General features: G+C 41.6%; 2 protein-coding genes across 2 annotated transcripts in view; one reads left to right on the top strand and one right to left on the bottom strand.

Annotated features, from left to right (window-relative positions):
* Positions 1–12,641, top strand: part of chl1b (cell adhesion molecule L1-like b) — a 76,868-nt gene that overhangs the window by 38,538 nt on the left and 25,689 nt on the right. Inside the window, 7 exon segments of the mRNA XM_030728593.1 lie at positions 689–797; positions 993–1,183; positions 1,812–1,934; positions 2,784–2,954; positions 3,254–3,277; positions 3,382–3,493; positions 3,597–3,778. Of these exon segments, the coding sequence (XP_030584453.1) occupies positions 689–797; positions 993–1,183; positions 1,812–1,934; positions 2,784–2,954; positions 3,254–3,277; positions 3,382–3,493; positions 3,597–3,778 (912 nt within the window).
* Positions 4,552–11,745, bottom strand: LOC115779791 (uncharacterized). Its single transcript, XM_030728594.1, has 2 exons — positions 9,106–11,745; positions 4,552–6,551 (listed from the first exon to the last, which is right to left on the bottom strand). The coding sequence occupies exons 1-2, from the start codon at positions 11,017–11,019 to the stop codon at positions 6,522–6,524; spliced, it is 1,944 nt and encodes a 647-aa protein (XP_030584454.1). The 5' UTR covers positions 11,020–11,745; the 3' UTR covers positions 4,552–6,521.

Here is a 12,641-nt window from a genome sequence, read left to right as displayed (position 1 = left end):
TATGTAATTATTGTTTTTATTAGAATTATTCTCCCAGGTCTTGGCAGTCAGTAAACAAAATAATCATAGTAACTGCCAGGCATCAAAAGTCTTTACACAAAGTATGCCTACCCCTAGTATCCCTATGTACAAATCTAAAATAACTGCACTTGTTCAAAGTCATGTTTTAAACAGTATATGTACTCACAGTCAGAGACTAAAACTCAATGTAATAATGCAGATATTTAAAGATTCTATTCTATTCTATTTAACGCCAAATCACAACAACAGTAAAGACCCTACAATAATACAAAGACAAATACTATCTAAATAAATTATAGTCAAATACTATCTGACTTAACAAATAGAACCTTAAAGGTTGTGCGAGTCATGTGTTTATTTAACAAAAAAGTAATGATTTCTTTATCTTTATTAGTTCATTTCTTTATCACATTATTGCTATTTTTCCTGTCATGTACAAAGTACCTTTTCTGTATCAAGCTTCATAAAACCTCAAGAACAGACAATTTTAAAGATACGTTGAGGTAAGTTAAAAACATATCAGCAGGGGAAATTAGCCTTCACAAGTGTAAAATGTTGGGAACCACTGCCTTAGTATCATGATGAGCACGAGTCACTTCTTAATAGCTTTCTTGAGGCCTGTGTTGTTCCTCTCATTTTCATGCTTGCTTGTCTGTTTGTTGCCCAGTTGAGCAGCTGCCCACCATCACGGCTCAGTCGCCCAGCACTCTCATCGCCTTCCCCTTTGATGAAAGCTTCCCCATGATATGTGAAGCCAAAGGGAATCCCGAGCCAGAGTGAGTACTTCAGAAGATAGGAGGAGAGGACAGAGAGCTTGTTATTAGCAGTCAAACAGACACCAAATACCAAACAACAACAACAACAACACTTTTCCATTAACATGATGCACTTGGTTTGTAACTTTGAGGACTGAGTGTGCTACAGTATTGGCTGGAAGACTTGACATTTTAACACCGTCTTTCTTCATGTAGATTCAGATGGACAAAGAATGGCCAGGAATTTGACCCCTTTCTAGACCCCCGCCTGATGAAAGAAGAGAATTCTGGGACCTTTGTGATACCCAATAATGGGAACCTTACAGAGTACCAGGGAACCTTTCGCTGTTACGCCTCAAACAAACTTGGGACCGCCATATCGAAGGAGATTGAGTTCATTGTGCCCAGTGAGTAACCTGCATCTCTGAATGTGTGTGCAGATGTGTGTGTGTGTGTGTGTGTGTGTGGGGTGCTCTGTTACAGAGCTTTCAAAGTGATTCAGGGCCAGCAGCCGTGTGTAATGACTGCACCTCTCTGTTGTGAGCTTTTCATTGTATTGGATGTGGCAGAAAGTCATTGAGGCTCCCGAGTGCTCCACCCCTCGCAGCGTCTCATCTATAGGTCTGCACCAGAAAAGAGTGTGATCTAGCCTCTCCATCATTTCCTTTGCCACATTTTTCATTTTGTTCCCAAGCACACTACATAAATTCTCGAAGAAAATCCACTCCACAGGGGACTTTGACTAAATTTGGCTGGGCTTCAACCGCTCAGTGGTGGTGACAGGGCAATGCACAATAGTAGCGGTGATGTCTGTTTTGTTTCTGCGGGCCAGAAATGAACTGAAGATAAATAAATAAATAAACAGAACACCATATGATTCAAGCTATTGAATGATCCAGAGCTGCTCCACAGGAAAAAAAAAAACAAAAAAAAAAAACATGCTCCACAGAGATTTCAAGAATATTACTGCCATCTTCTGCAGCAAAGAGGAACTGCAAGCACATATTTTTTTTCAACTCTCATTCTCGTTTTCAGACGTTCCTAAATTCCCTAAAGAGACGCTTGATCCTGTTGTGGTAGAGGAAGGCCAGCCGTTTACTTTAAAATGTGACCCGCCTAAAGGTATACCTCCTCTGCAGATCTACTGGATGACTATCAGTAAGTTATACCTCATAATTATGATACATTCAAAGTGAAGCATGTACAGTTTGGTATTTAACTTCTATCATAACATAATGTAGAAATGGTTTAGACAGTCAGTCATATTAAGCTTATAAAAATGTCTCCTTGTCACCTTCTAATCAGAAGGTAGGTCAGTCATTACAAACTCGCCTTATCATTAAGAGCTTCTTTTAAATTCACATTCCCACATACACGAAATACATCAGGTAGACTCCTGAGAAGAATGTGTTTAAAGTTACAAATGATTAAGTGATGCGCTTTAAAGTGTCTTTCTTTCTCTAGCTTTAGTGAAGAGTTGGAACAAGCCAGTAGTAAATATATAGCGTGGAGCACTTTTAAACAGTTTAAAATAAGATTTCCCTATATAAAGACACTTCACAGCCGTGGTGGCCAAAGCATGTAGAGCTTAATCTTACTGTTACAGCTGGTGGAGTTATAAGAGTAGTGAACTTTCTCTATTTTGTACACAGTTTGGACGTTTGTACCAGAGATGAACATTGGATATCTCATCCTCTTTGTGCCACAGTCATTTAAAAATGAGAGGGGAATTCATTCTTCTGTGTAACTGTGTGTATGAAATATATAACAAGCGGACCAAAGTAGACAGTGGTAGTTTATTTTTAACATTTGAAAGCCACACAATTTGGGGAACTTTAACTGAATCTAGTGACTATCTTAGTGAAGTATTAGCAAAATTGCTTAATTACATTCCACTGTTGCTCAGCTGGGTTAAACTAAAATACATGGTGTTAAATCAGCAGTTGTTCAATTAGAGATTTTTTTTACATCTACATGGAATCTTTGCCATCATCGTCTTGTGCTCAGATCTCCAGCACATCGAGCAGGATGAGAGGGTGTCCGTGGGCCTGAACGGAGACCTTTACTTCTCCCACGCAGTGGAGAAGGACAGCAGGAGAGACTATTGCTGCTTCGCCGCCTTCCCCAGAATACGAACTATTGTTCAGAAGACCGCCATGTCTGTCATCGTCAAGACGAGTAGGTGTCTCATTGTATTCTTTGTCTTCACTCGAGCATCGTTTGCCGCTCAAACCAGCATGATGCGAGCTTTGATTTCACAGCACTGATCATTTACCAGCACATTCGTCAATATCTGTGTTGCACAGAAACACTTCAAAAGCCATCCCAGTGTCACACTGTTCTGTTCATGTGCATCTTCTTGGTTTTATGATGTGATTCAGATCTCAATGATGTCTGTCATGATGCATCCACCTTGTCCACATGTTCATTGTGGTTTTTTTTGTTTGTTTTTTTTGTCTCATCCATCATCATTTTAGGGAAAAGTGACAGTTCTGAAAATGGTAAGTTATTAGAGTGCATTTCTGTGCATATGTAAACAGCTTTGTGCACAAGAAAGGTGTGTGAATATGCTGTACTGTCTTATTGTGTGCTCTGTTTTTTTCAGCTAATGCAATTCTGGAGAGAAGACCCTCTCTTCTGACGCCCTCTGGTGTCAAATCAGAGACACAGCTGGTCAAAGGAGAGGAACTGAACCTGGAGTGTATTGCTGAAGGATTGTGAGTAATAGGACCTTATAATAATAATCTGTGGTTATTTTAGTCATGTTTGGGCAGTATGTAACTATTTGTAGGCTCACTGTTTGTTCCCCCTTTCTGTCAGTCCAACTCCACAGGTTGAGTGGGTGAAAATGGGCCACCAACTTCCTGTTAAAGCGAAACTGGAGAATCATGGGAAATTGCTGATTGTACCGAGAGCTGAACAAGAAGACAGTGGGAAGTACATGTGCAAAGCGAAGAACCCACTGGGAGAAGTTGTCCATTACTTCACAGTGACGGTCGAAGGTAAAAACAGCGTAAATGGACGGGTTCTTATAAAGCGCTTTTCTACTCGAGCACTCAAAGCAGTTTATGCAACATGCCTCATTCACGTAAGCAGTTTTTTCTGTGCCTAAATGCTTTCTGTCTAACATTCACACTCCAATGAATGCATCAAAAGCAACTTGGGGTTCAGTGTCTTGCCCAAGGATACTTTGGCATGCAGACTGAAGCAGCCAGGGATTAAACCACTAACCCTCTGATGAGTTGGGGACCTGCTCTACCTCCTGAGCTACAACCACCCACAAAGTGGACGATGAAACACAGCAGTGTTATCACATCTGATTTGTCTGAAATGATTTCATTCTTTCTATTTGAGAAAGTAGATTAATCATCACTTAAAAGGGGTTTAAAGACCAGCTGCTCTAATTATACTTCATGTATAGACCCTTTAAAAGGTGACTAACTCTTTCCTCAAGTTAAACTGTGCCAAATTCCCCACCTACAAGTAAAAGTTCTGCTTTAAGAAGTTTGCCTAGGTAAAAATACAAAACTATTTTGGGTGACCTGTATGTTAATTTAGATTATATTATTGCATACTTAACTCTGATGCATCAATCTGTAAGTAACATTTTATGGGTGGTGGAAAAGGAGCTAGTTCTTCTTTATTTGTTACACTGCTTTCCCAGACTGTGGATTGTGAATCTGCCAAATGCTCAGCAGGTATATTTCAGTCCAGGAAAGATTAATATGTTACGAATAACATAAACTTGTTGTTTTGTTGTAGTTGTTTTTTTTTATTGCCCTCTGGCTATACACAGCCTAATGACAGCCGGTTAAACTGTAAATAAAATGAAATTACAATATTTAAGATCATAATACAAATAAACACAAATTTAGAACCTTTCACTATAAACCGTCTGAATAACTCACATTTAAGGTTGTGCTAGATTAATCACTTATAACTCTGAGATTCAAATTCAGCATTTAAACACTTTACAATCTCTAACATTACATTTTCCAGGTTGATAAACTGTCAAGACGCTTAGCTTTATACTCTAAACAAATGCAACAACACATCAGATTACACATTATGAGGATCTTACAGATCTAAACACAAAATTAAACCGAATTTGTGCATCTCACAGATATTCTGATTGAATACAGCGACATATCTCCTTTGAAAACCCATGCGGGAAAACGTATTTCACTTTTATGCAAAACAACTATAGTTTACATCTTCAAAACAACACAACGTCCGTTTACACAATTAAACAAATGTTTGACAATAATCAGATCAACTTACCACGTTGGGGCAATGTTATTTGGATAGTTAAGTGACAGGTTTAATCTTTGTCTGCTTTGTTTTTTCTGTTTGGCTCTCTGTAGCTGAAAAGGCTATCTGTGTCTCTTTCTTCCTTGCACGTCAGACAGCCCAAAAAATGTAAACAATGATTGGAGCCCTCTAGTGGAAGGGAGTGATACCAACATCCCGGCCCCGATGACCTCAACAGATGGTCATCCAAGTAAAATTGGTGAACGACTATGTAATAATACAGTAATACATGCACTTTAGAGCAATAACTGTTAATCTTGAACACACGGCTAACAACTATTGTAACAGTCTCATGGAAAACACAAGCTGAAAGTCTGTAGAGCTTACTTGTCCATATTCCCTTCCAGCAAACATAGTTTGTGGATGGGGCGAGTATAAATACCTGTTTGTGTCTTTACTTGAACTGAACGTACCAGTCCATCAGCTCCAACATTGACATCAATGACCAATCCAAGGGGCCACTGACTGCGAGGTGTTGATTCATGCAGAACTAGTACAAGATCACCTACTTGATAATTTCTGGAATGGTGGGTCCACTTCTGCCTCTGCTGTAGACTAGGCAAATACTCCTTTGTCCATCGAGTCCAGAAAATGTCCGCCAAGTACTGGACCTGGCGCCAGCGTCGACGGTACAGATCCTGCTTCACAAAGTGACCAGGGGGTAGAGAACACTCAGGTCTTAACAGAAGCAAATCGTTAGGAGTCAGAGGCTGACCATCTCTTGGGTCCTCTGACAGCTTTGTTAGTGGTCGTCCATTGACAATTTTTTCAATGATGCAGAAGAGTGTCATTAATCCTTCATCATCCAGAGTCTGTTGTCCTGTAAGGCCCATGAGGATTGAACGCACTGTTCGGATTTGCCTCTCCCATACACCTCCCATGTGTGAGGCTGCTGGGGGGTTGAACTTCCATTGTGTTTCTCTTTGGAGCAGATGTTCTTCAATCTTTTGTTGATTCCATTCATCCAGCGCTTTCTGTAGTTCACTGCGGGCACCAACGAAATTTGATCCGTTGTCCGAGCGCATCAATTGAGGTGTTCCCCGACGAGCCATGAAACGCTGAAGAGCATTTATAAAGGAATCTGTGTCCAAACTGTGCGCTACCTCCAAATGAATGGCTCTGGTTGTTAGGCAAGTGAACAGGCAACCATACCTCTTCACCTCACCGCGTCCCCTTCTGATGTTAATGGGACCGAAGTAATCGACTCCAACACTGGTGAAAGGTGGTTGACTTGGAGTCACACGATCGGCTGGTAGGTCGGCCATGTACTGCGTACTGATTGGAGCTCTGTGCCTTTTGCATGGTATGCACCGTGCTAGGACTCGTTTCACTGTGATGCGTCCTCTGACAATCCAGAAGGATTGCCTAATCTCAGAGAGGACCCTCTCAACACCTGAATGACCTGTGAGTTTGTGGAAGTGCCATATGATGAGTTCACTGACATGATGCTTCTGTGGCAAGATCACTGGGTGTTTTGCTGCTTCAGGTATTGGAGCATTGGTGAGTCTGCCTCCAACTCGAAGTAGTCCATCACTGAGGCGTACTGGTGCTAACTTCCTCAAGTTATTAACCCTCAGTGGCTTGGTGATCTGGGAGCGTTGAACATAGTCAATGATGGAAATCTCCGCCCGCTTCAGATCATTAAGCGTTACAGGTGCACATAGTTTAGTTTTCATCTTCTTCAAAAGAATGTCTTTTGCCCGTAAGATCAATGCAATAGCTCGCTTGAGTTTGTACCAGGAGGAATACTTGTGGAAGAAACAATCAACTGCTGAATGAGTGGTGACTTTAGATGAGATTGTGTATGTCTGACTTGATTTCTTTACCTCAGCTTCTGAAGGTAAGCCACCTAGTTCCGGCTGGAGAGGCCAAAACTCTTCTCTCTGCCAAGGAAAGCAGGACCTTTGTGCCAGCGCTCATTGCTTGCAAGTTCTTCAGCTGAAAATCCTCTAGAAACATCATCTGCAGGGTTGTGCTCTGTGCAGACGTACTTCCATTGCGAGGCTGCTGAAACTTCACGGATCTGTGAGATTCTATTTGCGACAAAGGTTTGATATCTTTTATCTTCATTTCTGATGTAATGCAGCACAATGGTGCTATCAGTCCAGAAGACGGAGTCCAGTAGGGGTAGCTCAAAGCTTTGGTGGATTTTCAGGTCAAGCTGCACTGCTACCACCGCCGCCGCCAGTTCTAGTCTTGGGATAGTGGTTGTTTTGACTGGAGCCAGCCTGTTCCTGGACATGATGATGTTACAGTATATGTTATTATGGCAAACGAGCCTGAGATAGGAGACGGCACCGTATCCCAACTCAGACGCATCGCTGAAGTGATGGAGCTGCATGGTGACTGAAGGTACAGTATAGACTGTTGGTCTGAGGCATCGAGGAATTTGTAGCTTGCAAAGTCTTGGCAGGTCATCCAACCACCGGCCCCATTGCTCAGCAATCTTACTTGGAATGGTTTCGTCCCAGCCTAGCTTCATGCGACACAGTGACTGGAATAGTGCCTTTCCTCGTAAAATGAATGGGCCAGCTAAACCCAGGGGGTCATAGACCGAGCTTATTGTGCTTAACATGCCTCTTTTGGTGCTGGGTTTGCCCTTAACATTCACACTGAATGTGAGGCAATCATTTTTTATGTCCCATAACACACCCAGAGCTCTCTCCATTGGTGGATCTTGATCCAGGTCCAATGACGGTGAGCGCTTTGCATGTTCCTGCTCTGGGATGGACTTCAGGACCTCTGCAGAATTGCTTGTCCATTTGGTCAAGTGAAAGCCTCCTTGCTTGAGTAGGTTGGTCAGCTGCGCTGCTAGATGGATGGCTTGTTGAGGTGAGTCAGAAGATTTCAGACAATCATCCACGTAGAAGTTTCTTTCAACAGTGGAGATGGTGTCTGCATCATACAGATGTGCATGGTCAGATGCACATTTTCTTAAGGCAAAACTTGCTGCACTTGGAGACCACACTCCGCCAAAGAGGTGAGATGTCATACGGTAGGTAACTACCTCATTCCTTTGATCATGGTCTTTCCACCACAGGAATCGCAGAATGTCTCTGTGGTCTGGTGTTACATAAATCTGGTTAAACATGCCTTCGATATCTGCCATCATAGCAATAGGACCTTGTCTGAATCGAATTAACACAGTTATTAATTTGTTTGTTAAGTCTGGTCCTTGATGAACAACATCATTGAGCGATACTCCATCGTACTTAGCTGCACAGTCAAAGACTACCCGTACCTTTTCTGGCTTGCGAGGATGAATCACTGGATGATGCGGGAGGTACCATACCTTGCCATCATTGCGGTCAGGAAACGAAGCAGGGACTGCTTCCGCATAGCCATTGTTGATGGTTGACTTCATTGCCTCTACATACTTCATTTGCAAGTCTGCATTTTTTGTCAGTCTACGTTCCAGGAGTTGCAGTCTGTGTGCTGCTAAGTTGACATTGTTTGGTAGCGCCACAGCTTCGTTCTTAAAAGGTATGTCTAAGATGTAGTGTGAGCCATCTTTAGAGACTGAATTCTCCCACTGCTTAATCACCTTCTGGTCGTTGATTGATAGGCTGTCCTTTTGGGTGGGGTCATCAAGCTTCCAAAACCTCTCCACCTGCATTTGCAGACTGTGATCTGACTTGAGGAAATAGGCCTTGACATTCTTTCCGCCTTCTTTGTAATCAATTGGTCCATTTATGGCCCAACCAAGCACTGTCCTTGTAGCATATGGATCATTATCTCCACCTACACGATATTCTTCAGCTCTGAGAAGGCGTGGGGCATCCTGTCCAATGACGAGGTGCACATCATCAGAGTTAACACTGGGAATAGGAATGCCTGCTAAGTGATCCCATCTGGCAACCTCATCAGGTGTGGCAAGGCAGCTGAGACCTATGTTTAACTTTCTTAGGGTTCTCACACCATTGAGTGTATACATGTTGCCATCATGTAGAGAGTCTATCTCAAGATTCACACATCGAGTAAATATGCCTTCTTGGCTGCCTCCTACTGTGTCAAGATCCAGCCTTGCAGGTTTGCCTTTGACCTTGAGTTTCTTTGTAAGTTCTTCTGACACTAAACTTGTGTTGGCTCCAGGGTCAAGCAATGCATATGTGACAGAACTGATGTTGCTAGCTTTGCCTCTAACAACCACAGGAACAATAGGTAAGCAAACTTTACCATTTCCAGCACCAGCAAATCCACAAGTGACGTTAGGTGATTGGGTAGATTGTGTTTGTTGAGTTGTTTTATTGTCACCCGTGGCATTCTGACTTGCTGCTGTATTTTGCTTGTTAGTGTGGTTTGGGTGTAGCCATTTGTTATGTTTCTGTCCACAGCCAGGTACGTTGCATACCCAATTGCGTGTGCATACCTCAGCACTATGACCCATCATGAAACAGTTTTGGCACAGGTGCTTCTCCTGAACAAACATGAGGCGTTCTGGCACAGTCAGTGATCGGAAAGCTGGGCACTGGTTCAGGAAGTGGAGCTCTGAACACTTTAGACATTTTGAATTAACTGGCCGTTTGGTGGGTGTAAACTTGTTCTCTTGAACTGCAGCTGCCTTAACATTTGCAGAGTAGTTTGGCCGAGGTTTCTTTGAGCTTTTGGTGGATAACATAACATTGCTTGGTTTCTCCTGCTTCTTGTAACTCACTATGCCACCAAAGACTGGGTCAGATCTCTTCTCAGCCTCTGTCTCAACAAAGTTGACAACGTCCTCAAGTTTAGGTAGACGTCCCCCCTTAGTGATATCGTAGTTTACATTTAACCATTTGGACCTGAGATCTGGTGGTAGTTTACTGATGATTTCAACCAATGTGCGGCGACCACTGAGCTCTTCCTCACATTTCATAGCAGAAAGTGTATCTTTGCAGCCTCTCAGTTGGTCCGCAAAATCTCTGAGTTGCACATTGTCTCTTATCTCTTTAAAGTTCAAAACCTTCTCAACCCAAGCCTGGGAGATGGTATGAGGATTTCCAAATCTTGTTTTTAGTCGCTCGAGTGCTTCCTTGAAGCCTGCACTGGGATCGGGATTGTATAAGCAGTGACTAACAGCATCTTGAGCTTTTCCTTCAGTGTACTGGTGTAGACGAGTTAACTTCTCTTCTGCAGCAACAGACTCTTTGTCCACCATTGTGGTGAAAAGCCTCATGAACTTCCAGTACTGAAGGGGGTCACCATTGAACTTTATCATGTTAGTTGGTGGGAGCCTCAGGGAGTCCACTTGGGCCTGATACTGCTGCCTTGATAATTCAAGCAGGTGTGAGATTGAATCTTCTGATATTGGTGACAGTGATGGTCGTGTTGTTGATGGGCTCTTGCCAGCCTTAGGTGTAGAATATAGATCTGTTGTTACAGCTTGTATCTTTTGTTGATTGTGTAATATCTGTGCATCTAGCTCGGCCTTGTGATGCATTCGCTGGAGTTCCAGTTCAAACTCCTCTTTGTTGCGCCGAAGCAATAGCTCAAAGTTTTCTTGTTCTTTCTTTCGTAAGGCACGTAGGTTTTCTAGCTCAGCTGACATGGGGTTGTCATCATCCGTGTCATCTGGAGGAGTTTGATTTATGATGTCCAATTCACCAGCAATTAGCTGATCATCAACTTCACCAGGAGTGTAAACTTCTTGCAGCCAGGCTAAAGCATTGTGGCGCACATCATGAACACTCATCAAGATGACCTTCTCATAGGCTTCCGACTCTTCTTTGTCAATATCATCAGTGAGCCTATCATGATAAAGTCTGTGTGTTTCCTGGAGTCGAGTGACAGCTAGGTCAAGGCTCTCCAGTACTGCCTTCAACTCTTCAGGCTCATTTTCTCTTATCTTTATATTTGCAGCTGTAATCATTTTAGTTATGGCTGCTTTGGCTTGTCCTCGCCTTCTCCTCAGTGTCGCGAGGTCTGCTTCTCCCTCAGACTCTTCTTTGTTGGACATGTTGCCGACGTGTTTAACTTTATGTTACGAATAACATAAACTTGTTGTTTTGTTGTAGTTGTTTTTTTTTATTGCCCTCTGGCTATACACAGCCTAATGACAGCCGGTTAAACTGTAAATAAAATGAAATTACAATATTTAAGATCATAATACAAATAAACACAAATTTAGAACCTTTCACTATAAACCGTCTGAATAACTCACATTTAAGGTTGTGCTAGATTAATCACTTATAACTCTGAGATTCAAATTCAGCATTTAAACACTTTACAATCTCTAACATTACATTTTCCAGGTTGATAAACTGTCAAGACGCTTAGCTTTATACTCTAAACAAATGCAACAACACATCAGATTACACATTATGAGGATCTTACAGATCTAAACACAAAATTAAACCGAATTTGTGCATCTCACAGATATTCTGATTGAATACAGCGACATATCTCCTTTGAAAACCCATGCGGGAAAACGTATTTCACTTTTATGCAAAACAACTATAGTTTACATCTTCAAAACAACACAACGTCCGTTTACACAATTAAACAAATGTTTGACAATAATCAGATCAACTTACCACGTTGGGGCAATGTTATTTGGATAGTTAAGTGACAGGTTTAATCTTTGTCTGCTTTGTTTTTTCTGTTTGGCTCTCTGTAGCTGAAAAGGCTATCTGTGTCTCTTTCTTCCTTGCACGTCAGACAGCCCAAAAAATGTAAACAATGATTGGAGCCCTCTAGTGGAAGGGAGTGATACCAACATAATACAAGGCCGTGATGTTATATACTTTGTTATTCATGTTTAGGACTTACGCATTTTCCGATCTTTGCTCTTTTTATGGAATATTGGACAATGTTACTTGTTTAAACCTCAAATTAAAACAACTGTAGAACATCACTGGAACCGTGAAGATCTGATTTGACTACATACTAGTTTTAAGGCAAAAAAGTGAAATCTTTCCTGGTGTGTCCAAAACCAAATGTGAAGCAAAGTTTTACACTGTGTTAAGTAAAACTAAAATATTTTCAGATCTTTCCAGGAAGTCCTGTGATTTCTCTCTATAGAAAAGATGACAGAGGATGACAATAACCCTGCACTCCATTTGTCATTGTTGTAGGGTCAGGAGAATCCACAGTGTGTGGGACAACTTCAGCTTTCCGATACAGTGTCAACATGCGCCCGTGTCTCTGTTCACCCATCACAAATTTGCATCTTTGCGCACAATTTATATGAAAGTGCACTGTGCAAAAACCTTTCTTTGCATTTGGTCTGAACACCAATAAGACTTTGTTGAATTTTGAAGCCCATCACATGTTCTGCATGAAAAATTCTAATCTGTAAAAAACTATGTAAGAAAGTCATGTGGAGTAAAATTACACTAATGCAGTATTTGGGGATGTCCATGGGTTCTAGACTTCAGGAAGTCATTGACTGTGAAGGATTTTCATCCAGGAACTAAAAACAGTCCTTATATGTGAAGTTATGATAGCCTGTCAGTTACTTTTGAGTATAAAAATGTTAATATAAGAATTAAAACTGAAAGTCTGCACTTCAATCAAATCTTGATTGTTTGAATTAAAATGCACTGAGGTGGTAAACAGAGGCAAAATCACAAGAATGGC

This window comes from Archocentrus centrarchus, chromosome 5 (assembly GCF_007364275.1).
Source record: "Archocentrus centrarchus isolate MPI-CPG fArcCen1 chromosome 5, fArcCen1, whole genome shotgun sequence".
NCBI classification, from domain to species: domain Eukaryota; kingdom Metazoa; phylum Chordata; class Actinopteri; order Cichliformes; family Cichlidae; genus Archocentrus; species Archocentrus centrarchus.
This window is presented reverse-complemented; position numbering and strand designations above follow the sequence as displayed.

Excerpts from the sequence above, each read along its gene's own strand:
- LOC115779791 (XM_030728594.1), bottom strand. The coding sequence starts at position 11,019 with ATGTCCAACAAAGAAGAGTCTGAGGGAGAAGCAGACCTCGCGACACTG. Across the intron at positions 6,552-9,105 it reads AAGGCAAACCTGCAAGGCTG|GATCTTGCCACAGAAGCATC; the intron begins GATCTTGACACA and ends AAAACACCCAGT.